Source organism: Xiphias gladius, chromosome 1 (assembly GCF_016859285.1).
Source record: "Xiphias gladius isolate SHS-SW01 ecotype Sanya breed wild chromosome 1, ASM1685928v1, whole genome shotgun sequence".
Classification (NCBI taxonomy): domain Eukaryota; kingdom Metazoa; phylum Chordata; class Actinopteri; order Istiophoriformes; family Xiphiidae; genus Xiphias; species Xiphias gladius.
In genome coordinates, this window is record NC_053400.1 from 8,985,129 (window position 1) to 9,011,185 (window position 26,057).

At 38.4% G+C, this 26,057-nt stretch overlaps 1 protein-coding gene across 1 annotated transcript; it reads right to left on the reverse strand.

The window, feature by feature from the left end:
• Positions 1-4,458: 4,458 nt before the first annotated feature.
• pepd (peptidase D) lies at positions 4,459-19,699 on the reverse strand. Its single transcript, XM_040129288.1, has 15 exons — positions 19,598-19,699; positions 17,090-17,273; positions 16,373-16,500; positions 15,476-15,539; positions 13,318-13,365; positions 12,646-12,707; positions 12,184-12,228; positions 11,196-11,271; positions 10,216-10,262; positions 9,193-9,261; positions 8,355-8,432; positions 7,923-8,071; positions 7,263-7,447; positions 5,486-5,677; positions 4,459-5,231 (listed from the first exon to the last, which is right to left on the reverse strand). The coding sequence occupies exons 1-15, from the start codon at positions 19,612-19,614 to the stop codon at positions 5,088-5,090; spliced, it is 1,488 nt and encodes a 495-aa protein (XP_039985222.1). The 5' UTR covers positions 19,615-19,699; the 3' UTR covers positions 4,459-5,087.
• Between the last annotated feature and the right edge of the window lie 6,358 nt (positions 19,700-26,057).

The following is a 26,057-nucleotide window of genomic DNA, read 5'->3' on the forward strand; positions in this document are numbered from 1 at the left end:
GAAATAATAATGTAAAATCATATATATCACACATTTAGATTGTATATAATCCAGCTCCCAGCTGGGGTAGATAGTAACATTGTAAATCTGAGTGGAGGCATAAGTACAACTCTGAAGTACTTAGTATATGATTCACAGCAGATGTGTGATGTTACATTTTCAAACCTTATATGGTAAAACCTTGGTTTGGAAATTACTTTACTTAAACTACTTTTATTGGACACTTATATTTTCAATTTAATTTGAAGATTTTAGGTCCAAAACATTTGATCAACATATAAAATATGACTGATATTTAAAGACTGAACTACCTATCAGTTTGTATGGTAGTTAGAATGAGCTCAACCTCTGCCAACTACAACATTCAAATTCTTGTCAGAAGTTTATGTATCAGTGCCGATAAACTAATGATCTAACATGTAATAATATAAAACTGACAACAGCAACTCAGCTGCATAATTAGTACTTTTACTTTCGATACTTTGAATCCATTTTGCTGGTAACACCTCTGTACTTTCACTTCAGTAACAGTGTTAATGTACGACTTGCTTTAACTGAACATTTTTATTTAAGTTCATTTTTATTGTTCTTGAAGTGAAAGTCTTTTTGCAGCATGAACAACCAGGGAAGTTGGATTTGGTCCAGAGGCCTCAGTCTGCCATCCCACCTGCTGACCTGCCATTGGTTTCACATGTGCCCCGAAGCCCGCAGTCTTCCAGTGGTAAAGACCAGCTAACCTCCACTGTTATAAACCAATCTCAGGCGTGTAAAGATACACAACCGCTCAGTGGAGGAGTACCAGCAAATCTACCATGAAGTGGTAGATGATATGCTAAGGGTGTTCGGTCAGATCTTTATCACTTTTTTCACATCACTTAAAAATCTCACTTGTTCTATAAATAAGCTTTTTAATCACATTTATGATTACTATTGTTTAATTTGTGTTTTTTCCACTCCTCATAGGTACAAGAGCGGCCGAGTTCGTCCATACAGTTTACAGCTCGGACGTAGCATCGAACAGAAGCTGTGGGAGAGACTGGATCGTCCCATGATTACGACGTCAGCTGAAGAAGACGGACGTTTGGTTGTGGACATATCGTACTGGGCTAGAGTCTATCCTCCCTTTTATGATATTCACAATTTCAGAGAACCAGAACCTGGACCGCCACCAAAGAAAAGAACTAAGAATTGAAACTAAAATCAAAGTAGCAGAAACACTGCGAACATTGAGACATTAGGGCAGTTAAAAGGATCAAATACAGCTGTAAATAATACGTAGTTTTAAGTCGACTTAATAAGTCACACAAGTCAAAACACTCACATGGTGAAATTGAATCAGTCTGTTTCCAAATCAGTAAATGCAGCCTCTGCCAGCAAACTCTTTAATCAGCCTCAACCACCACCTAAATCATCTGCCAGGACACAAACAACCTCTGCAAGCCAGGTGAACTGCCATGTTCCACCCTCCGCCTACAGCCTCAGCCGCTACCTGTAGATTCTGTCAAACAGCTACTGACACATCTCCGCCTACAATCTCTGTAAGCTAACTGAACTGCCTCGTTCCACCCTCCACCTACCAGCCACCGCGGAGTTCAACTCTGCCTTCTTACTACGGCAGCCATCTGCTGCTCTGATCTCCACCTGCACACAGCTGCAAAAATCTGCTCCACCTACAATCGATTTCAATCACTATCTGCAGCCACTACCATCTAAATGCAGCCCCAAGCTCCACCCTCAGTTTTGTTAAATAACTGGAAAATGTTGTTCCACCTGTAACCTTTGACAACATCCAACTACGTCCTTTGCATAGAGGACAGTTGCAACTGTAATCCACAACTACAGTCGCTGGCAGCAACCTGCAGGTTCCTCCACCTGCACATTTCTGCAAAACGCTGGATCCTAATTCCTCCGACTCCAGCCTCTACCAGGAACCTTCAGTTTCCTGCATCTGGAGCTGAGGCTTTAACCTCAAACTCTGGCCTCTGTCAGAAACTTGCAGCTTGACTCCACCACGTTTCGGTCCATCCCAACAAATCCATGACCTTTGACCTCTCTAATTGAAGGGGGAAAGATAAAGGAAAACTCCCTTTAAGGGAATCAGTAAATTAGCCTACATTATTCTCTTGTCTAGAAGTTCCTTAAGATAGTTCTGCTGAAAATATTTTGGTGTTTAACAGCACATATTTGTGTGAAAACATGTAGTAGTATCTGTCTGTATCTGTAGTATCTTTTGCCCCAGATACTGTGTATGTGAAAAAACTGCCCAAATGTAATTCTCAAGTGTTGTCTGTAAATGTGTGTTTTATGTGAGCTGCTGAAATAAAAGTGTAGTAGATTGTACAAGGTGTGTTTTTCACCAATAGTCTTTAAAAACACAATGAACTGAAACCGACTTGACAACATGAGAACTTTTTTGTCCTTATTAAAAGGAAAAAGATTTTTTCAAAGTTCACAGATTTATTACTGATGTATTACCAATTGTCCATGCCACAAACACTCGCCTCACCTACTGGGATGTGTAGAGCTGAGCAATATGGAAATATAAAAAATATTTTCTCCTTATTGATTAACAGTAATTTGGAGAAACCTGTGACTTATCCAGTTCCTCCGAAATGGCTTTACAAGGGAATTTCATTTGTCTCGACAGTCTAAACCAGGTGGATGTGATAGTGAGATCATGAAGCCATGCAGTATTGGAAACCCCTAAAGGAAGAAGTCAACTGGCACAAGACAGCCCACACTAATGGAAAAGTCGATTGTCAAGTTTGGCAGAGTTGGGAACAGACAAGGAACTACTGAAGTTGAGAAGTGGATGTTCTCACTTGACAGATGATTCCACAATTTGTTTTCATCACCACAAGTACTTTTCGGTGAATTATGGCTTTCTTCGGAAACAGTGTCTTGATCCCTTCAACTTGCACCTCAATAGCAGACGGAGTCACTTACTGAGGATCATAAATACAGAGAAAACAGAGCGCTTACAACACGCACAGGAAGAAAAACCTGAGATTGCGAAATAATACACTGTGTGTATTAGGCTAAGGAACTAAGACTAATATTTTTTCCAGATGCACGTATGAAGATGACATCATCTAGTATGCAACAAACCAAGCCATTACAACTTGCAAATTTCCTGAACCCAATGAAAAACAGGCTTGATGGGTATCACAAAGAGATAGAACGGTCAACATAAAAAAAAAAAAAAAAATCTACAAATATATATGAAATAAAACCACTGAATGTAGTATTCTGCCAGTGAAGTGTATGCAAATTTAAATTTAATAAAAGTATTAAATGATGGAGTAGTATACCAACTTTGAATTTTTTATATATATATCTGCAATGAATCTTAGCACTTTCCCTCAAAAAGTTTCAAGGAAATTAAAAATTCTTCTTGGGAAAATGTACAGCCAAAATATCTTAAAAAGTGGGTCTTTCAGCTCTGAAGCTATATTTTTTATCAAGATCTGTGGCACTAAGTAGATATAACTATATTAATACTACACAGAATCAAAATTTGGTTGCAAGAAAGTGAAAACCCCTGGAGATATGAATTTTTGAAAATGAAAGATTCTCTGTTCAAGTAAAAAAAAAAAAAATTGATTAATGTAAAACATTTAGCAACAACTACATACATACATGGTATAAATCCTTAGGGTTTCTTGAATGTTTAATACAAATTGAAAAACTGAAATATAAGTGATTGGTGAGGTTTAGAAATAATGACAGAAATCACAATATTTAGCTCCAAGAGCAAACTTCAAAAATTCATAACTAAAGAAGTATTTGGAGTAAACCTACAGGATTTCTGCATGCTCCCATGAATTCAACAGGTTTTTCCTGATTTTTTTCAAGAAATCCATCATGTGAACTGGGAACCCCTGGGTGAGTTGGTATGGAATGACCATTTGTATTCACTTGCCAGCATTGTAACATATTGATAGCTTTTACTGTATGTATTAATTTATTGCAAGATAATGCTCCCTGTAATGAAGAAAACTTTGTCCAAGAGTCGTTCCAGAAAGATTCTTGAAATGTACCTATGTCAATCATCATCAAATCTGTGACATCTGGCCCAGCGAAGCCGATTTTGTTTTCACTCCCTCCCTCACCAGCAGCCTAAATGTTGAAACAGCGCCACTAGCCCTTTGATCCTTTTTCTGCAGCTGAAAATGCCTTTTCCTCAAAATAAATCATTAATGGAGGAAAGCTGAGCCTTCAATTCAGCTTTGACAATCTCATCATATCACGTAACTATTAAATATTACTTAATATTACTTAATTTATGAGGGAAATATAAATACTATTCTTAATTTGCCAACATGGTGGCCTGACCATTGATTTTTCAAGAACATTCAAGAAGAAAAACAACAATACCAGAATTCACCACTATCAGAATACATTTTAAAGTATCCAGAGATTCATTTTCATGAGGAGTGTTCCTGAGATTTTCTGAAGTATAAAACATTACAGATTATCTGAACACTTTACAGAAGCTTTTGCTGGTGTGATTCCTAAACTGATTCAGATTAACATCAGAGGATGAGGAAATGATGACTCTGCTTAACATGTAAATGATCTATTAAGAGGACAAAGGGAGTATGGGACAAGCATATTTTGCACGTTCCACTTCCCATGATAATATACAGTGCATGTTGATTTAATGTTTCATCATCCTGAAGTAAAACTGTCACAAACTCTTCTGTCACAGGACAAGAGGTCTACTGTAGTTGTCAGGTTCACAGAAACTTTGTAGTCCTGGATATACTGATTTGTATAATTTTAATAAAAGAATTGTCTTTCATACAAAATACTAACTAAATAAAACAGATCTGCTGCACATAGCTGCACATTAAACCGTTTAATTAAATTTCACTGTTTTTTGAGAGTCAAAAGAAGGACATAAGAATAATTTTTTTCTTTTTAAATTAAATTTCTCTCCCCAGGAGGTACCGAAATTAACTCTGTTACGGTACTGTGGCTGTTTTTAACATTTATCAACATGTTCAAACCATTATAAAAATTTTAGAAAGATAATGTAGGAAACTTCATGTTTTTGCTTGTTAGTAATGTCTGAGAGATGTCATTCAGAACGTGTCGCTGCTGACGACAGGGCTGAAGGTTTTGGCTGAGTCGGCCATGAAAGCCTCGACTTCCTCCACGGTGCGAGGGACGCAGGTCAGCAGCTCTATTCCATCCGCTGTCACTGCTATGTCATCTTCAATGCGAACCTGCCCACAGTAGTGACACAGTGGTCAGTTAAACATGTTACGATTAAAGCAGGAGAAGTTCAAAGGCAATTCAATCAATGCAAAATGGAGAGAAAAGAATTGATGTGTTGAATGCAGATTGATCAGTGTCAGGTATTTCTTGACTCATTGTCAATGATTCATCGTCACATGACTCATTTCTACAACCCCGCTGGTGAATTCAGCACCCGAAAAACACAGATACAGACAAGTAAAAACGCTGGCGGCTGACTGACCCCTCCAAAGCCGCGGAAGCGAGCCAGCACTTGGTTGTTGATGAAGCAGCTCTGTTTAGGGTCTGCCAGGGCCTGGTCCAGCAGGTGGTTGATGAAGTAAATGCCGGGCTCCACGGTAAGGACCATCCTCTCCTGTACCAGGCGACTCATCCGAAGACTCCTCAGTCCAGGCTCATCGATGCGCTCCACCCCCTGAACAATAGTACAGCTGGTTAAATACAGTCAAACTTTGTAGTAAATTTTGTTTTTATGGATTTGTTTGAGCTCAGTACAATTCAGTTCTTCAAAAAATGACATTTCCCACAGTTTCTGTTCCTTCTTACATCAAAAGAATTACCCTTAGGTCCAAAACTAGTAATAACATATATAGTACACTCACATATACAGTAATTTAATACAGCCGAATTCCCAATAAAGCTGTTCTCATTTACATGTTTTTCTGTTCCTGTTGTCAGACAACGGAACAAGTATGAAATAGTAACTGAAACGTGGCCCATTGAGACTACACGTTAAGCAGCAGTCTCGTCCAAGCTGCTGCTCTGCTCTGCTAAAATCCTGATTTTATAACTGTGACGTGGTCCGACACAAACACCGTACACATAAGCTAAAGACGACGGCTGTGCTATGATTTCCGCTATATCTACTAGTCAAACTATCACTCAGAGAGAAAGTTAGAAGCTCGTTCACGCCTGTGTCAAGCTGCCGTGTGCTCAACTGAATGAGACGCGGAGAGAGGCGCGCCTGCGGCGGGAAAGCCCCACCTCGCGCTCGCAGGGTGACTTTCGTCTAAGGAAAGTAGCTCGGATTTGTCCAGAAAGTCGCTAGTTTTGTCGCTAGGTGCTTTTGTGTAAAAAAGTCGCTAAAGGGTTTTGAAAAGTCGATAGATCTAGCGACAAAGGCGCTATGTTGGCAACACTGTATGTAAATGCCCCTGATGTATTAGAAACTGTTCATGCCAATTCATTTTGAAAGAACAAAAGGAGAATGGGGAAACTCCAAAACTCGTTCAGCCGACCAATGGTGTAACTTGCTCAGTCAGTCATGGACATTCGCATTTCTAGGGCTGGCGTCACTGTTGCGGTCCAGCCAAAAATGTCACTCGAAAAATATTTAAACAGTATTGATATATTGATATGTATTATTTTTATTCTTATCATGGATTAAAAAAAAATAGTGTAGAATATCTGCTGCGAAATGGAGGAGGCACAGACATAGCTTCAAGGAACCATTTGATTTTATGCACATAAAGTTTTATCTGAGACTTTAGGTTCAGTGCTTAAAAACTTTCTACTGAGACAAGAAAAAAAAAAACAAGAACAAAAACTAAACTAGTTCATAGTGTGATTAAAGATGAATATGTCAGTCTTAGTGAAACTAGCCAACAGTATTGTTTATCATGTATCTACAGAAGCTGACAGATCACTTTAAGCATGTTCAGCAATGCCCTGCCTCACAGTGCCCTTTACACACTGACACTTTCTGCTGGTGAAAACTCAGCAGTTCCACTGGAGCTACTGTGGGTTAACTTATTTCTGTATGTAGTTTCAGAAGCCTGACACCATCTGTGTTCAGAGTTCAGACAACATGTCACCTTCCCCTCTGTCCTGCCTTCATCCTGAACTTGTTTCTGCAGCCTGGTCTCTTTTTTGTTTCACTTCTGCATCGAGGGCCTCTCTATTATTGACGACTTTTGGAGGAACAGGAGTGTGTTTTCTGCTTCTGTCTACTGGGTGGTTGTGATGTGAGCAGTCTCTGAATTTAAGTCTTCTGTTCTCACCTTAGGGTAGCCTCCCACATCGTGCACGTCGATGCCCAGCAGGTGTCCCAGGCCGTGGGGCATGAAGACAGAGCCCAGGTGGACCTTCATCATGTCCTCCACACTGCCATTCAGGATGCCGATCTTCACCAGCTCCTCCAGATGAACCCGGTCAGCGAGGCGGTGCATGTCAGTCCACTTCACACCTAACAACACCCAACAAAAACAGTTTGGTTAATTAAGAACAGAATTTTCTTTGACCAAAACTAAAAGTATGCATGTTGATTGATTTTAAGCCCAAAAGCTTCTCAAAATATAGGTATGAATCTATGACCAGGTTAACATTTTACGTAGAAGCATAGCTCAAAAAGAAACATTATTTGCAAGACCTCAGCAATTGTAATGTTTAACTGTACTGAAAACCTTGGAAATTTAAACTGTTGAAAGACTCTTCAAGTCAAAATGTCATCACAGTGATCACTACTATGACTTGTATTTTACAACAACAAAAAAAGATGACTATAAAGTGCAAAAAAACAAAAACAAAACAAAAAAAACAGCAGTTAACGCTGTGCTGGTAGTACTTTGAGGGCTGAAGATGAACTTTTAAGTTACCTCACTTTACTTTTTTGGGAGTCAGTAATGTGTATTCAATAGTTAAACTGAGTAAAAGATGATAACCTGGTTTGATGGCAGCCATGACATCTCGGGAGGACTTGAGGACGGCCTCATAGATTAACTTCTGGTCTGGGGTGAACTTGCCATTGGCTGGAAAGGAGCAGGTGATGTCTGATGTGTAGCAGTAGTACTCTCCACCCATGTCAAACAGACTGCAGGGGACAAAATATCAGAGCTGATTCAATCAAACGTATTTCTTAAGTGTTTGGGTTTGTGTCAAAAATGTTTTTGAGTTGTTTACGGTGCAACAAAACCTACATAGATAGCAACAACACTGAAGATCAAAACTTAAGCAGAACAGTAACAATGCCATTACACAGAGGCTGTGGAGTTTGGCATGTGCAGAATTGGTCTGACAATGACACAACAGCTCCCCCTTTAGGAGATTACAAACCATGAGTAGCTTGCATCTAAAAACTACTGAAAGCTACTCACCACATATCTCCGTCCATAATTGACTTGTCGTTGGGAGCCCCAGCATGCCCGTAATGGAGCACAGACGAATTATGTCCCCTGGATTATAAACACACAATGCATGAATTGAAGACATAAATAGTATTTATCTACATATGAATAACAACTACACTACAAGGTCGTAATTGCAATGAATGTGCCTTATATAAAAGATACTATTAAAACAATTTGAATTATAATTTGTATTTCAGGATAGGATCCTCCTTCACTTAAAGCTCTTTATTGGAACAGGAAAATAAATTGCTTCCTTGACCACTAAGCCCTGGGAGGTACTCATTACACATGGATTTTAATACAAAAAGGCCAGAGGATGAGTAAGAGCATCTCAAAATTCTTCGTGCATAGTGATGCTGCTAGCTGGCAGTCACCCTGCAACAGAGAGGAGGGTGTTGTACTGTTTTAGCGAACATGGTTTGTTTTGGCCGACAAGACACCAGGGATTCTGCAGGGATAAGGAGTCAATTTCCGCTGCATCCTAAACTCTGCTCTGCATTCAGATCCTTAAGGGTACCGGAGTGCCACAGAGGCTTGAAGAATGTTCTGCATTATACTGTAACATGTTAATAACCTTTGTTTTTTTCCAGTGATACTCAGTCTAACATATAAAGACAGCATTTAAAGGTGTTAGGTCTAAGATTTTGCAACTTCTAACCTTAAAGCCACCTTTTATTCCATTGTTGACAACATCCTTATTATAACCTGTGTGTACCGAATCAGTTAAGTAAGACATTAAGTAAGTAAATATGGTAAAAAACTAGATAAGAAATAATAGGTAAAAGAATGAATTGAAAAAGCATACGTTCCACAGATACAGGTGTACGAGCTGTGGCGCATCCCTCCTTTAGTGTAGCAGTAGTGCTGGAACAGGCTGGGGAAAAAAAAAAGCCAGAAAAAGAAACTAAGCAATTTCAGCACAGCTGCAAATCAACAGACAGACTTTCAATGTCCTGACTCCATGTTTTTTAAAAATCCATCCAGCACACATTCTTTAATCATCACACCATCAAGACTGACAGCAATCAAAATATACAATCAAACAAATACATTAAATTACTGTCCAAATGACACTTTTGTGTGTCTTGCTCCTATTCTCTTAAGCTTGAATTTAAAAAAAAAAAAAAAAGCCCATTGTAGAAAAGTTGTGTTTCTCTGTTGAAATTTGTGTTTTGGTGATTCAGAAAATGTCACTATTGTTTTACTGTGACACAATGTCCAACATGACCAAACCTAAATTCTTAATCTAGATTGAGCTTCCATTTGATTATAACCCTGTGCCCTATCTGCCTAGTATTTAATTCTAAATTTCATACATTTTTTTTATTTTTATATACCTGAAGCATATAGTAAAGCACCATGGACACCTGAAAGTGCCGGATCTACCAGTGTCATTACAGAGCTGGGAAGGATGTGACATAATGTGGCACATTCTCACAACAAGCAAGAAACCCCAGGATAATTACTCGCACTGTAGCTATAAAAACAATTAAACATTTACTGGAGTGTTGGACTTTTCTGTTTGTACCAGCAGGGTCAAATCCAAACTGGTAGTTCATCATCTGCTGCTCATTTCAAATGCCAAATTTAAGAGTTTAACTCATCGAATAATGATATTTTGCTGAAATGCTGACTTAGTAACTTCAGCAACCATATCAGCACAATGTCCATCCAAACGAAAGTGACAGGAGCAGAGTTAGTCTCCATATGCCAGTTTATCATCATGAGGCCATTTGAAAGTTAACTGAAATAAAATAAGGACTACTTCAGACTTTCTGTTTCTGTGTCTTGCCACCAAACATGGGCTGATACAAAATGCGCCACTTACCTCTCCATTTCATATTCTTTCTGTCCAGGTTTCACGTGCTTCATTACCTGGAGTGAAAAAGTGTGATTATATGTGGTTAGCAAATTTAATTATTGGGTCAAGCCGTTTTTGACTCTTAAAATTGATCTCGTGGTCCACTCTATATGCAAAGCATCAAGCTCTCAATCATTTTCAGTTTGCACCTGAAAGTACAGTGGTTCAAAATGCTTGAGCCTCTGTGCATGTTACACCCCGAGTTCCTCTCTGATGTGACACATAACACTTCACAAAGTAGTTTAATTAATTATTTGCTGTTCACTCAGTTTTTTTATGCAAAACAACAATCTAAGTAAGTAAAGACATTTTTTCTGTTGAACAACTGTATTGGCTAATGACTTTTCTTGTAAATTTCTTTTTCTCTCCTTTGTTTGATATCATCTCCACTTTTAACATAACACTATGAATTTCAGGTTATCTCCTTAAAAATATTCTGCGGCATTTAGCCGAAGTGGGCATAAAGAGTTCAAAGTCAGCGAGAGTGCCTGCAAGCACTTGCTGATGTGGGAGAACACTTTCGCTTTTTACTGGACACCTGTAGGGAGATCAAAGTGGGTGGCTTTGGGGAAACATACGTAAAAACATACCTCCGAAAACTAAGTCCAATGATCACACTGGTAACAATGGCGGGAAATACAGGGGGAAAGCAATAACATCTGCCCATGGTGAATGATGTCAGAGGACAGATAACATTGTGAGGCTAACTGCTCCTTGATCCCTGAAGGCTATTCATGGTAAAATGGTTAAATCCTGTGCACAAGTAAAATAATGCTTTAATGTTACAACTTATTGGGTCAAAGTCTATCTCTGTTAACTCTTTTAATGAGTTTTAAACTCAAAAAAATGCACTTGATACACTTTGATACTTTGGGTGTTTCATTTCCAAGCTCTGAACTTTAAAATGCACCAATGTGAGCACCCTGTCTAACAAATAAGGATCCCACCATTTTGTGGGCTTCACTTGATATCCTGTTGGTGTATCGCAGGACCTCCAGCTCCATATCAGTCTTAATCAGGCGGCTGCAGACACAGACAGAAACAAGAAGTGAGAGACCAGCTCTCTGCCTCTCTGATCATTACACTGCCAGTTTATCGATGCAAAGTTTGAAGACTGTAGCGTAAAACATCAAACCATATTCATACAACTCTCACATTAAGCTACAGGAATGCAGTGGTGGTAATGCGATGGCTGAAATTGAGACATTTTTGAAATGCATCATTTAATATGCACTTCTAATACAGTAGTTGATGTAGAGAACAAATGTTTAGCAGACTGTCCTCCATCCTTCCCAGGACCGCTGTATATAAATGGGGCTTGTCATTTGTTGAAATTCCAGAGGGAAATGGACTTATAAACTACTGTTAAGCTTTAAGACCAAATTAAAGCTGAAGTTTTTTTGCCTGCTGATTTATTTGGGTTAGGGAGGCAGTAGCTGCACCTTAAATGGCTAAAAATGAAATACATACCGGAGAGTATTAAGCATTTCTGCAATAATAGAACCAAGTAAATGACATAAGGCAGTGGTAACCAATAGTAACACTAATGAAAGTTAGATCAATCAATCAAGTCTTTCTCTCCAGGAGGTGTGCCTGAGGAGCATTCCTCCTTATTTCAGAAAATGTCAGTTCATGTGGAGGGTGCAAACTCTAATGCCAAGGACAACAAGGGAAGCACGAAGTCAATTACATCTGTGCGGACTGGCATCTGACTCTAGGAGAGAAAAAAACAACTCGAAGAAAAGTCCCCGTTTCTGATTGCAGCCACATAATTGCCTGAGTAGGCAGCAGTAATTGCAAAGGTTTGTGTATTAAAAGTAACAGAATCTGACTGAAAAAAAACGTTTGGGAAATTAAGGGAGAGACTACAGTCTTTATTGGTATCTTAAATTGTCTTTGTCAATATTATTATAAAAACAAATCTTAATTACTTACCATTCCACAATGACTGGGTGTAAAAGAATGTTGTTTACTTGGAAGCTGATTGAAAAAGTAACAAGAAACAGCAGCATTATAAATATAAATGTAATTTGATGCAAATGGTTATATTACCTTTGAATTAAGTATGAGACTTCTTTTTCAAAGCAGTTAGGGACAGAGTGTAGAGCAGATAAAATGGTGTAAGATATGCAGTTAAAAAAAGAACAAAGACCAGTGCTATGGACAACAGTAACATTGACATTACCATGAATTGATAACTAGCAAGCAAAAGCAAGCTTCATTAAATTACATTCAGAATTAGGTTAATCAACAACAATCAGTATGCATGAGACTCTGTTGTATCCTTGGTTATAAAAAGGGAGGGGGGAGAGAAAAAAAAAAAAAAAAAAAAAAATCAATAGCCTCCCCAAACAAAGTTTAATTATGTTAATGCAAATTGATGCCAACTGAACATACGAACTAATTCCTGCAAAGGAAGCTTCACGGCAGATGCTCCCGCTATCTGTATTCTGTCCTCGCTGTGTGGAAAGAAAAAAACAAACAAAAATGACATGAAAAAAAACAATTATATTCAAATGTCAATACAGTACATTAAGTTGGTTTATATTAATGCTGATGATCTATTCCTTTACGAAATTTTTTGACAACTGTATAGAATTAGTAAAAGGAGTTTAAATGAATTCTCACACTGCATCTTTAGTAGTTGATCTATATAATAAAATTGGGCTTTTGTGAGTTGACACTGTTAAAGATTCAGATTGTCAACAGCAGATATTTCATGCCACCATTTAACAGCTTAAACACTAACAACCTGAAAGGATTCAGTGTTTTTATTTATGATGATAATGATGAATGAGCTGGCAGCTAACAAAGTAAGATGAGGTAGGGTGAGCAGATCTGACTGGAGCTTTGACAGACCTCCATCCCTAAAGCAGGTTCTGTAAAATACTCCAACACCACACTTAAAGACTTATGATCAGATCATCTATGTATCTCTATCTATAGATCTTCATATATTTACAGATAGGTGGATAGATATCTATATAGATATCTATCCACCTATCTACCTATCAACATCTTTCTATCCATCTATATGCAAATAATCGGTTATGAATGAGTGATGCAAACCAGTGTTAGGAGCACTGCTGGTCTCAGGTTGGACAGGACATCAGCGATCTGCAGGGAAGCAGACAGGGAGTCATTAGAGGACTGAGATACACCGTCGAGACGCAGAAACAATGAGCACCATTTTTCTGGTGCAGATTAAAGGTCACTGGCAGGCTACATGGCCTCTCTGGCACTCTGAATGACAAACCTCAAGCGACATTATTACTCCTCTGCCAACAGCCTAAATGTCAGATAACAGATCCCTGATTCAGCGTTCACAGACCCTGTGGCGATACTGGAGCATTGTTTTTATTATGAAAACTGGCCTCCTAACACATTCACTTTGTTGTCTCTGCAAAGCAGAAAAAAATCATAGCGCCTAAAAATCTAAATTGCAGGTTAATTTTTAGACAATGGAATAATTGCCATGATTGAAAAGATTATATTAGTGGTCATCTAAATATCTAAAGTTTTGAATGCAGTCGTGGGGTAATCACTGTCAGTTAAACTGATCAACGAGTCAATGATTAGCTGTAACAGAGACTTGAGTTTTAAATGTTTTTGTATGCCTAAATATGATTTGCTCAAGTTTGCAGTAGTTCAGTAAACATGCTTGTCAGTCAAGTAAAGCCAGAAAGAAGAACCTTGAAGTTTGCAGAGTAATGAGCATTTTTCTGAAATATAACAACACTTGGCACATACTTGGAATTTTCCGAAAATATTGTCACAGATACAAAAATGTTTATAGTAAAACTCTGCCAGCAATAAATTGTGAAAGTAAACTCCTGCCAGATAATTTAAAAAGGTTTAAAAACAAAGTATTTATATATTTTTCTCAAACTGCTGCATGAACTGTTTGCATGTTAAACAGGATAGTGCTGAGAAAAGTGTGTGTGCAACAACAAATCAACATGCTCAAATATTCACGACTTGCTTCTGAAAAAAAAAAAAAAAAAAGAAAGAAAAAAACCATTATATATGTACACACACACACACACACACGCACACAGACACTTCTCTGTTAGGTCCTTCTGTGGGCCGCATTGTCAACTGAAAGCTCAACATCAGCATCTGGTTTCTTTGTCTGACTAGATGACAGTGTTAGTTTAAATAATGCAGAAGGAGTGATTATATGATTTAATGTTTTCAAATATTATACTGCAGTGTTGAACTGCCTCATGGAAGAATAGGATTGGTTGGACTGAATCTCAACCTGTGACTAATTAGGAACTCTAATGCCTCATTCAGGTGGGGAGATGTAAAAATACCTGTAATATTAGCAGGATGAGTCATCAAGGGGTAAATATAGAATTCATAGGTGATCACTTCAAATGTAAACTTCTGAGTGATTTGTTGGCCAGTGAAAGCTGTTATATTTTAGTCTAAATATATTATTTTGATTTGTCAGCATGCACACCTCCAAAATAGCTCTGGAGCCATCAACCCTCTAATATAGCTCTCCTGGGAATCTGCTGCCAACACTTGCTATGGAGGACTGTTTTCCCCAAATTCTCAAAATATGCAATTTTTTTTTTTTTTTTTTTTTTTAAGAATTGGTTGTTAGAAAGAAGAGAATGGAGCTGCATGTTACAAATTTAAAATAAAATTCAAAATAAAAGTCCCAAGTTAATTTTGGTGGTTGAACTTTGTCTGAGGTGTGCACACTGGTGAATTTTACAATAAATTAAATATTAGTATGATACTCCACGTGCTTTGTGTGAGCCAAGATACTGTCCACATGACCTGCCCCAAGAGCTTTTACATCCTCTTACACAAATTTGTGGACATGCCCCAAACATCTAATTACATACTGACACACAGAGGATCACAGTATTAGTATTGTAAAAATGTCCATGCATGTTAATTTCTATTTTAATCCCTCTGAATAACACATTTAGTTGAGCAGATATAAATGATGCAGGTCCATGCTCTGTACAAAAGTCTATCTGGTGCCAGCGAGATCATTTTTCGCCAGGAGGTTCAAATAAGAGAATGATGACTTTCACCTTTAAAAAAAGTCAACGAAGTCACCGATGTCCTTTCCTGAAACTTCACAACTTGGTGACTTAACACCAAGGTTCAGTTACTGCACAGGAAAAAGGTCACAGGCTCTCAAACACCCAAACACAAACACGCAAAAACAGGCTGTAAAGACCAACACCTACGCAGACAGACTTACGTCACAGGTGTAGTGCACCTCATCAACAGCATACTTCTGCTTGAAGTGCTCTTTAGAAAAGATCCTGTCAACAGATGGGAAACACACAACTGGTAAAGAAAAGTACAATAAACATAGTAAAAGACAAAACAGATGGATTATGTTACAGTTTGAGAAAACACCAGCAGAACTGAAGTATGCAGGAGAAAGACTAGAGGGAGAAAGCAAAACTAATGAAGCACTCTACATTAAAGTGCTGATCAAGTACCTCGTGAGTGCAAAAGGTTTAAAAAAAAAAAAAAAAAAAAAAAATACATGTTAGATTTAAAAAATAAAAAAAGATGCTTTGAGGTTGATAAATTAGGGAAGAGCAAACAATCTGACAGGGTCAAGAATCTGCAGGTTATTTCCCAATCATTATGTCCAGTCGTCTCATTGATGAAGTTACACACAATCACTGGAGAGTCTGAAACACTGTATGCATGATGGCTTTTAATCGTCAACCTGTCCTCACAAACTAGCCTAGAGCAGCAATCAGCTTGTCGTCAACTTTTCAAATGTGTAAATTATTCTAATTCCTCTGCAATTTAATTTCATGTTCAAGTGGAATTTTGGGCATTTTGCAAGGGGCTTTCCAAAACAAGCAATAAATAAATCTAAAAAAAAAAAAAAATACTTATTTGAGCAATTTACTTTGTGTACCGTCTGTGTAAGAAATCCTAGAGCAAGCTTTTCTATCGTCAAACATATCACTAAGGTGTTTTGGGTGATGACGAAAATGTTTAAAATTAATTTTGGCTGCTTTAAAAGTAACTGACTAAGAACTTTGTGAACCCAGTCTTGAAGTTAGAGCTCGCAGCTCTGGACCAGCTGACTGTTGGCCATGTACACAGTTCTTTGAGGATTAGTGTGACTCACTCTCCCATCCAAGTAGCATAGCTTTCAGGCAGTTTGGGAACAAAAAGGAGGGATTTCCCAGAGTCCACATCAATGGCTCCGTAGCAGTCAGGCTCAGTTACCCCAAAAGCCCAGTGGAAGAAAGACTCCTACAGAATTGAAACATCATCATCATCATGAGCCAGGACATTAGTGAAGGAAAATATAAAATAGTCAGCTAGAAGAAAGCAGGGTGCCAGCATATTCTGGTCAGATTATCACATGAAAAAAATAAGATCTTGTCCCTTCTTAGACCAGTTGGCTTTACTGAGGCGAATACAGAGCTCAACAACAAAAAACTTTCAGTGTGCCCACTGATTTTCGTTAAAAACCAATTATAGTCACCAACTTAGGGGGAAGTGTCGAAAAACCTCAGATCATAGATACAAGTAATTTCTTTGCAAGGTGGCTGGCATTCATATTTTTGACAGAGAGGATATTAACAGTACCAGAGAAGGTCAGAACTGGACCTGAATTTAAGAGAAGCCAGGTGAGGTTTTTGTGGAACCTTGATAGATAGCCTTTTCTTTAGGGATCAAAAAAACAACCAACTGAGAGAAGATGGACCCAGGACATGCAGACAGATGATGGCTTGGGACCAACATGGGTCATGGATGGATGGATTAATAAATGCAAGACCTTGCCCCCACCTCAGCCTTAGTTTTGCAGCAATCCCAGAGTCAACTAAAGACAACCTACCTGCCTGAAAAGGAGGTCTGTGTCCGTGCAGTACCTCTGCTTCTGCTCTCCTCCCTGCAGCAAAACCACCGACTTTGGTACCACTCCATCTTCGGCTTTCAGCCCTATGCACAGGCGTTGACGGTTCTCGGCAAAAAGGGCAGCAGACACCCTCAGGGTGTCATTACCCAGCCAGAAGACAGGTCTGAAAGGACAGGGAGGTAGGGGATTGGGTGGCTCCAAGACTAGATTGATACGTCCTTAACCTGTCCATATTTAAAATGCAAATTCCCTACAATATTAGGCCAAACACAACAGTTTTGTGATAATATTAATTCTATTTCACTAACATGACAATTTGAGTATGTGCTCTCTCTTCTCTTCCTCTATATCAAAACATTACAGAATCTGCAGTGAAAATTGATAATTCAAGCTTTCATAGCAAATTCAGAAGAATCACGTATCTACGGAGCAGAGAGAAGAGACCCGTTATGTTTCTAGTTCTATCCGGAGGTTATCCTCAGGATTTGGTCAGTAGATTTCAGCCTTAAGAGGTGGGTGAACCACAGCCCAGCCTGCCTTCAGATTGAGTTAAGACATAGATATAGAGAGATCGACAGCCTTGTAACTGAGGGGTATTGGTTATAAATCTTGATCTCTGGCTGTGCCCTTGCTGATAAGATAACAAACGCGACATATCTGATTCAGTCTGGACTGTACCAAAAGGTTAATCCTTAACCTCAGTGTGTTTTATGGCTCAAGGATTTCTGTATCATTCACTGTTGGTTGAGTTTAAAGGCGTAACTGTGCATCAGTGAGGACAGATCAGCCACAGTGAGGTAATACACGATCTTATTGAAGGAGGTAGAAACAAAAATTGACTAAAGTGCAATCCTAATCCCCAACGTATCACTGAAGTATTTATTAAACTAAATTAATTTGTGTTGTACAGGATTGCATAACATTGTATGGTGTGCACTTGTGTCTGTACTCCGTTGCAGAGATTGCCTTATATCTGCTGACTGCTGTTATTTTTATGATTATCACAGCAGATTCTGATGCGGTTTTATCTAATGATAACAAGAAGTCAGTCCGGGTTGTGTCATGATCAAAAGGAAATAAAACTTGTTCTTTGGAGACCACTAGATAATTATTTCTAATAATGATTTTATTATTAATTATATCATAATATTTTAATCATTATGTACCACATGTCACGATGACACCAAGACAAAAGTTATTCCACGAAAACAAAAGGCATAATTATATTGTTGGCTTTGAACTATTTCACCAGTGGATACTGCACTTTTTAAAGTGAAAGGACGGTGCTTGACGTTATTACCAGTGTCTCACACACACATCAATAATAAATAGATAAAAAATAACTAACATGTAACACAAGGATTGTGGTGCATGATTTGATACTATAAAAGTTAGTCATTCACCAGTAGTTTAGCTCAGTAATTAAGACTTGGCACACTCATTGTGAAACATGACTAGCTTTCCCTGTGATGAAAGCTGATGATAGGGTATACTGTAAAAAAAAAAAAAAAAAAGGTATGACACTGATCTCTTTTTATGCTGAAATGAGGGTTTTAATGGTTTCATTTAGACTTTCAGTCCAGATATATGTAAGTTCTCTCTAATGTTTATTTTAATCTTTATGGAGGTGGATGGGGGACTTACTAACTAGATAACTGACTGAAGATAGCTTAGTAGTCGATATGATGGCCCCACATGGGATCTAATGATAAATTTGAAGTGTCAAAGTGAGCTAAGAAAGATAATCAAGTCTGTTACAACACTATGTCTCTAAATCATGACTCATATTTTTGATTTTTCCTTGGGAAATATTGGATATTTTCATCTTTTCGGGCCTCTAAAAATAATTTAAACGAAACAACCTCAGCGACAAAATAAAATCAGCCTTTGCTTGAACTGTCCACGACTCATGTCAACAGCCAGACCCGTCTGTTATATGGGGTCACAGCAAGTAGACATCGCCTCCCTTTAAGGACCCCAAAGACCAAAAGGGTGGGAACCACTGGTTCAGCTAATATTGTCAAGAATCACAGTCTCTTTAAATATCACTTTGCGAGGAGTTCAGTTACTGTAGATAGTAATGTGTCTTTGAAAGCATCTTCAGGTATATTTACACCAGTTTTAACATAATAAGAAACTGGAAGTAAGCTAAATGTCTGAGCATTTAAAACGTTTTGCTGAACGCAGCTGTACGAGTGCTATGTCCAGTTTTTAGTATAAGACAGTGAAAGTTCACTACATCCCTGCGAAAAAGGGAACTTGAAAGCTTTTGTTTATTCACTACACAGTGAAGTGACGGTACATCTGCCTGACAACTGCTTTATTATTAGTCGAGCTCGCGAGCTTAGCGAGGTAACAACTACATGTTATATCTATAAGCGGCGGTCTAACAGTAAAAGCTAAAAGGACTCTAAATTATGACTTAAAAACGAATAAATGTTTTTTTTTCCAGTCAAAGCGCTTTGGGAAACAGAAGAGTCAACTCACTCTGCTGCTGAAGCCATGGTGATTCCGGGACCGGACTGTGACCTGCTGCGAGGACTCACGTGACATTTGTACTGCTCTGGCGCAGATCAGGTGACTGTGCTGCGTTCGTGTCTTTCGGAGATATTAGCCTCGACCGTGAAGTCGTATTGAGAGGCTTTTTTGGGGGGTTGTTTTTCCAAACTGTCATTTACAAAGTGCTAAAGTCAGTAAGAGCAAAAACCCATTGCACATGAATATTGAGAAGCTACTGAGAAGAATAAGGGTCAAACCACTGCAGGCTCATTGGGTTCTACTGAAAATCCTGGTGAAAATTATTCTCCCCCTAAATGTAACATCATTGCAAGTACTGAAGCACTGTGATATATGTTGTGTCCTTACACTACTGATACGATATATATATATATATATATATATATATATATATATATATATATAACTCCCTGTTTGTTACACATAATCAAAAAGAGGAAGAGCAAAGTTAAGTCATCTGACCTTGTAGAGTCACACTGAGATTCTGTTTTCTGTCCAGTGTAAGTGAAATTAAGAAGTTATCCACTGTCCTGAATATAAATGAGCCTACACTAAGAGAATTAGAATTTGTTATATAATCTGCAGGGAACAAAAAATGTGTTTATACTCTAACATGCGTCTTTGGTGAGACACTATCATTTAATTATTTATTAACAAACACGGGGACTTGCTTTGTAAACCAGTGTTCCACGTTTCCTTGTTTACAAGTTAGAACTGGATTAAAAAATGAGTTATCCTTCATCCATCAAGATTGATCAATGATTAGGAAACTCACTAAACACATAAGGCAGCCTTAAATTCAACATTAAAACATGACATAACATCAAGTAAACACTCAGTTCTGTGCATTTCCATTCCTGCCAGTGGGGCAGAGAACCTCGGTTATTACACAAGAGATGTCGTCCATATAAAAATCCTAATAGTCTTAAAACAAAGTGTGATGTGAGACCTTCAGAAGCACACATTAAGATCTTTGCAAAGGTACAGGATACTGCCTCTTGATTTGACTCTGCAATGGTGCTTTTTACCGTAAAAACAGTAGGGGGAGATGCAACTCTCTTTCAACACAATGCAGGGGGTGTTTGAGAAATAATTAATTTTCATGAGCTACTGCAGATACATGATGCAGGTAACTCTAAACAATGTGCCATAAAAGACAGCATCCAGGCATAGATGACAGACCGTCAAGAGGGTTGGCACAATCACCGTGAAACATGAACAGCTCTCACTGTGAAAGGTAGATGTCTGATCATAGGGTATATGGTAACAAGATATTATAACACTTGTCTCCTTTTCTGCTTAAAATAAAGTTTTTAATAATTTCATTAACACTTCCAATCCAGATATATGGATTTTGTATTAAATGTTTATTTTAATCTTTATGATGGTGGATGCGGATTTACTATACTAGCTAGATAAATGTTGGAGCTTCTGGACCGGAAGATAGCTTAGTAGTTGATGAAGAGTATAAAGTATTTGCAAATATCATTTCTCCAAGCCTCAAGTATTTTAAAGTGTTCCCTGGCTATTTGGACTTAATATTTAGCCAAAAAATGAACACTGAACACTTATTTAGACTTCCAGATATTATTAATAAGACTCCTAACCTTACCACCAACCGTTCCGCTAGTGTGGTCTAAACTAAATGAGGCCATTGCTCTCAGTAAGTTGTGCCTAATTTGAACTAGAGGGAGTTTTACCCGGTACTTATTATATTCATGTACATAAATTTGCTGCTTTTAAAGGAGCAAAGTATAATCCAATTATAGTCATCCTTGTTTTTCTTGCAAAATACAATAAACTTACAGAAAAGTCAGATTAGTTCATAGACTAATCATTGGCTTGATTCACACTCTTTCCCGACACGCCACAAAATATATCCTCATGTTACACACTCATAATTTTGTTGTTTCCCCTCAGTGGCCCCCTGGCAGAGAGGATGTGTTTCTGCTGGTAGTACAAAGGAAGACTCTGGGACACCAGGCATCAAGCCACCACTGTCACTGTAGACTGAGTGCCAATTCCCCTGCATCCTAAATTTTATCTCTAGTGCCAGCTGTAAGTTGTGCTGATACAGTTGAACTGCCTGGCTTTGAACTCAAAACTTGAAACTCAGAACTACTCCTTGCGGGCTTTGGACATTTGCAAAAGAAGGAAGGGCGTCTTCAAAGACACTAGGACTTTCAGGACAAAAAAGGGCCAAAATAAATACATGTGCAGTCCAGCAAGAGAGTAGGGTGGCTGGGGACACACACTAGGATGAAATTTCTGGTGAAACATATGAAAAAACAGTGGTTTTACAGAAAAAGGCGACAATAATAACGGCTTTTGACTAGAAAGTTGCCACTTTGAATTCTGAAACCGGCTCAGGAAGTGAACAAGGCTTCCTTTCCGTTCCCTCTGTGATCACTTTCCCTGAACAAGGCACTTAACTGAGGTTGGTGAGGGCAGCTCCCACTTGTGTATACATCCCTTCTTCCCCATGAAACTGCTTCCCCAGATCATTTCTGTTCATTCAAGTTGTTCTTCGTCAACATCACCCATTGAACAAAGACTCAAAAAATCTTTTCATTCAGCATTTAATCCATAGAATAATGGAGCAAGTTACTGTATTCTCCAATGAATACAGAGTCAAAATACTGGTAATGCATCTCTCTTATTCACAGGAAGGAGAGTAACACTGGAACAGTAGTAGGAGGAACTTGTGTAAGGACTGAGACAAAGCTGTGTATTTAGCCATATTTTGGCAAAGTATGACCATCAGCATAAGGATGGAAAACAAAGATGTGAATTATAATGCAGGACTGGTTTGACAAGTTTCAGTGAACATTTGGAAATTTTTCATCTATTTCAATGCCTTGTCTCTACTGGAGTCCATCGTAAGCTCCATTATCCTGTTGCCAGAAACCGCCAATCTTGTGCACAAGCCTGAAAATAATGTACCCAAAATAAAAAGATTCTGTTCCTTTCAACCAAAAAGTCAAAATGAGTATAAGAGATACTGAGCCAAATTTACAGAGGCACAAACATGGTATAAAAGTAAGTGTTTTTTTTGCCTCGCCTAATTTTTGGCAGAAGGGAATATAAGGCTTGTAGTAATACCTTTTGTGTGGAAAACACTTTGGAACCATAGCCACAAGAATCAGCCAATTCTGTGTTAACCACTGTTAGAGTGATATCGGGGTCCTAAAATGTTTTGCACAGATAGAATCAGGAGATTTAGAGCTTTCAAACAGTGAAATTGTGAAGATTGAGTCCGCTACAGACCGAAACACACCTAAAGTAGTGCTACTAAGGCCAGCGAGTCCAACGGGTGGAACTTTGTATTTTAAAAGGTTCATCGAAGCTGACCATGCTACAGACCTTTTACAGCCACGTATCGAGCCAACTGGGGTGTGAGACTTTCTTACTCAAAAGTCAGATAAGATTACTTTTAGTTTCCCCCCACTCAGTTCCTCTCCTCCAAAAATATTTCAGTCAATTAGGCAGACAGTGGAGTTTGACAAGTAGCACTATTGACTCTGATTATTCAATCTCTTCATATGACCGGAAGAAGGGTTAATTAAAACACAAAAAGCTGCCTGCAGGCAGATGGATTCAGCTGACTGGGTTCTTCCTGTAATACCTTCTGGTGAGCGTGTCTCAGACACATGTGTCTGTGGCAGAAGTGAGTAAATTCCCACCACAAGGCACCAAACTACCATATAGTCTGAAACCTCATCAATCAAATATATTGAATTTCTTTACAAGCACTTTGTCTCCATATTATTGATATCACTATTTTTATTCCAATAGTACAACATTATTCAGATTAAAGCAGGTACATGGTAACACAAACATCATGGATCCAATGTACTTTTGTAGCTTTATCCTTTTAGCTGACTTACATTAAATGATGCAAACTTTATTTAAAATTTTACTTGTGTATTTACACCCATGATATCTCCCTCACAGACAAAGGGAAATAAGTTTCAGTTTAACCTGGTAACACCGCTCCAACTCTAATCTTAAATTTAGCTCACTTGCACCAAGTATATATGAATTGTATACATTAAGACTGCACACTGTATAATGAAATTACAGCTATTAAACTGATCAGGGAATGGTTCATAATGATGATATGTCTCTTTCTTACTTAAGACCTAATCCCTCCTCTGTGTAACCAATCTGCCTTGAGCAAATCTAATCAAATCATTCATAAATTTAGTCATACTCCCAATCTCGCAGTTTTATTTAGTGCAGGACCATCAGTCAATTGGAAACATAAATTGCATCTTTTTTTCCAAGCTGCTGACTAACAGCATAAAGCTTTACTGGTGCTATAGAGCTCAGGTGTGAAGGCAAGCATGAATGTGATTGAGGGGAGTGCTGAAAAAGAAACAAATACACAAAAATCTACTTGAAATTTAAAATAGTTGGTGGGCACGACTACGCCACTCTGCTGTTAAATAAATGTAAAAAACTGCTTTTGTTTATTAAATTAAACTGTAACTTAATCAGCCTATAGCAGATAAGCTCTGTGAGCAGAAGAAAAAGACCGTTTGAGATTACATGAAATTTAGTCTAAGGTGAGACACAGGAAGCACTTCAAACTTTGTGTGTATGATCACAGCAGTCAAAGAGCAGAGGAAATGCTAATCAGTTCAGAGCAGTCCGATACCGTACGTCCTCGTCATTTGAAATGTTTTCTTCCCTTCTTGCCCCTCCTTGTCTGATCCGAGGCTTTAAGATGTTACAAAGTGTTCTCTAATCATCACACAAGCAGGCACATCAAATACTTCAGATGGTCTGACCACTCCAAATTAGTATCATTACGTTTTCTACAAGATGTGAATGAATGAGAGATTTGTACTGTCCCTTTGTGTTGCATGTGGGGTCCTGTGTATTAGAATGACCTTGGATTTTTTTCACCAGGTTATTTAGATAGTAATCTACAGAACTGCTTAGTGACAAAACAAAGGAAGATATGAATGCAGGTTTACAACACAAGGCATAGCAGGTTGTAGGTCAAGGCTAATTATTAAGATTAATTATCCTGATAAGCCTGTTCATACAATACTAACAGTTTCATTGTTCACTGATTTCAGAACAAGAATTGGCCCCACAAAGAAAGAAAAAACGGCACTGTTTTGAATATTGTGCTATGGAATACTACCTGCATGGAAACGCTGATTACTATCTGAACCACCACACAAAGGGCTGAGTTAACAGAAGAAAGGAAATTTGGGCTAAGGCTTCCTCAGTAGGGGGTCTGCAGATGAGTAGTAAACTAATTACTGCAACACCCTCCACTCCAGTAAGAAATGAGACAAAGTTGTTTTGAGAAACTCAGATATAAGAGAACAGCACCGGGAAAACAAAACATTTCCTCCCTGTGACATAGGTGTAGCTTAGTGGTACATTTGATATGGTGCATTTTCATGATTTCTGAACAACTTACCTACTGTCTTGCTGTTACTAGTTTTGTAGTTTTGTTTTTGTTGTTTATCCTGTACACCACACTATTCTTTTAGATCATCTTGAAAACTTTTTTGGTCTCAACAGTCTGGTTTCACTGTCTCATTAAAAGGGGTATTCCCGAGGGATCAGTACTTGGACCACTTTGATTTTGTGTGATCATAATGTACTGTCTCTTGGTTAGAAAAAATGGCTCTGGTTCTGCTCTGATTCTGTTATACTGTAAAAATGATAAGAGGAGACTGACCTGTAAAAAATTACCCCATAGTTTATTTTTTCAAGCAGCTTATCACGACCCATTGTTACGTTTTATGTTAGGCGACCTCTGGCGGTCATAGTGATTATGATGGGAGTGATCTAGTATACGGGGCCACAAAGTCCGTGTTTGGAGATGGAGGGTTGGGGTGGACGGATGGGTTGACAAAACACAAGACCTCGCACAGTTCATTTCCCATGTGAAACTGATAGTCCTCTAACCTTAAGGAACTACTTATTTGAACCCAAACCACCATCTCTTCCTTAACCTTACCTTGTAGTTTCTATGCCTAAACCTAACCAAACTCTTACTGTTCCTCAACCTTAACTGCATGTTTATTATTGTAACAATGATGTCAAAGGTCTGATATGCCTGCTGCTGGTACGCTCCTATGGGACATATATGAGGGTAGGGACGAGCGACCGATACATAGATTCTTCTTCCTCACAGCATTTTGATACAACTGATTGAAATTCCTTGTACTGGAACATTTATTGATGAGTAAAATTTGCCTAGAAAGGTCCAACTAATGATGTGTTATCATGTGTTTGCATACAATTCAATACTTAACAACGTGTGTGGAGGATTAGGCTGCTTCCACCAGATGGATACAGGCTGTCTATACAATGGTAAACATAATTTGTGGCCACTTGCATGACAGCCTGAGTCAGACTCGCTGTGGCAGGTGGAATTGATCTATTGAGGCCACATGTACAC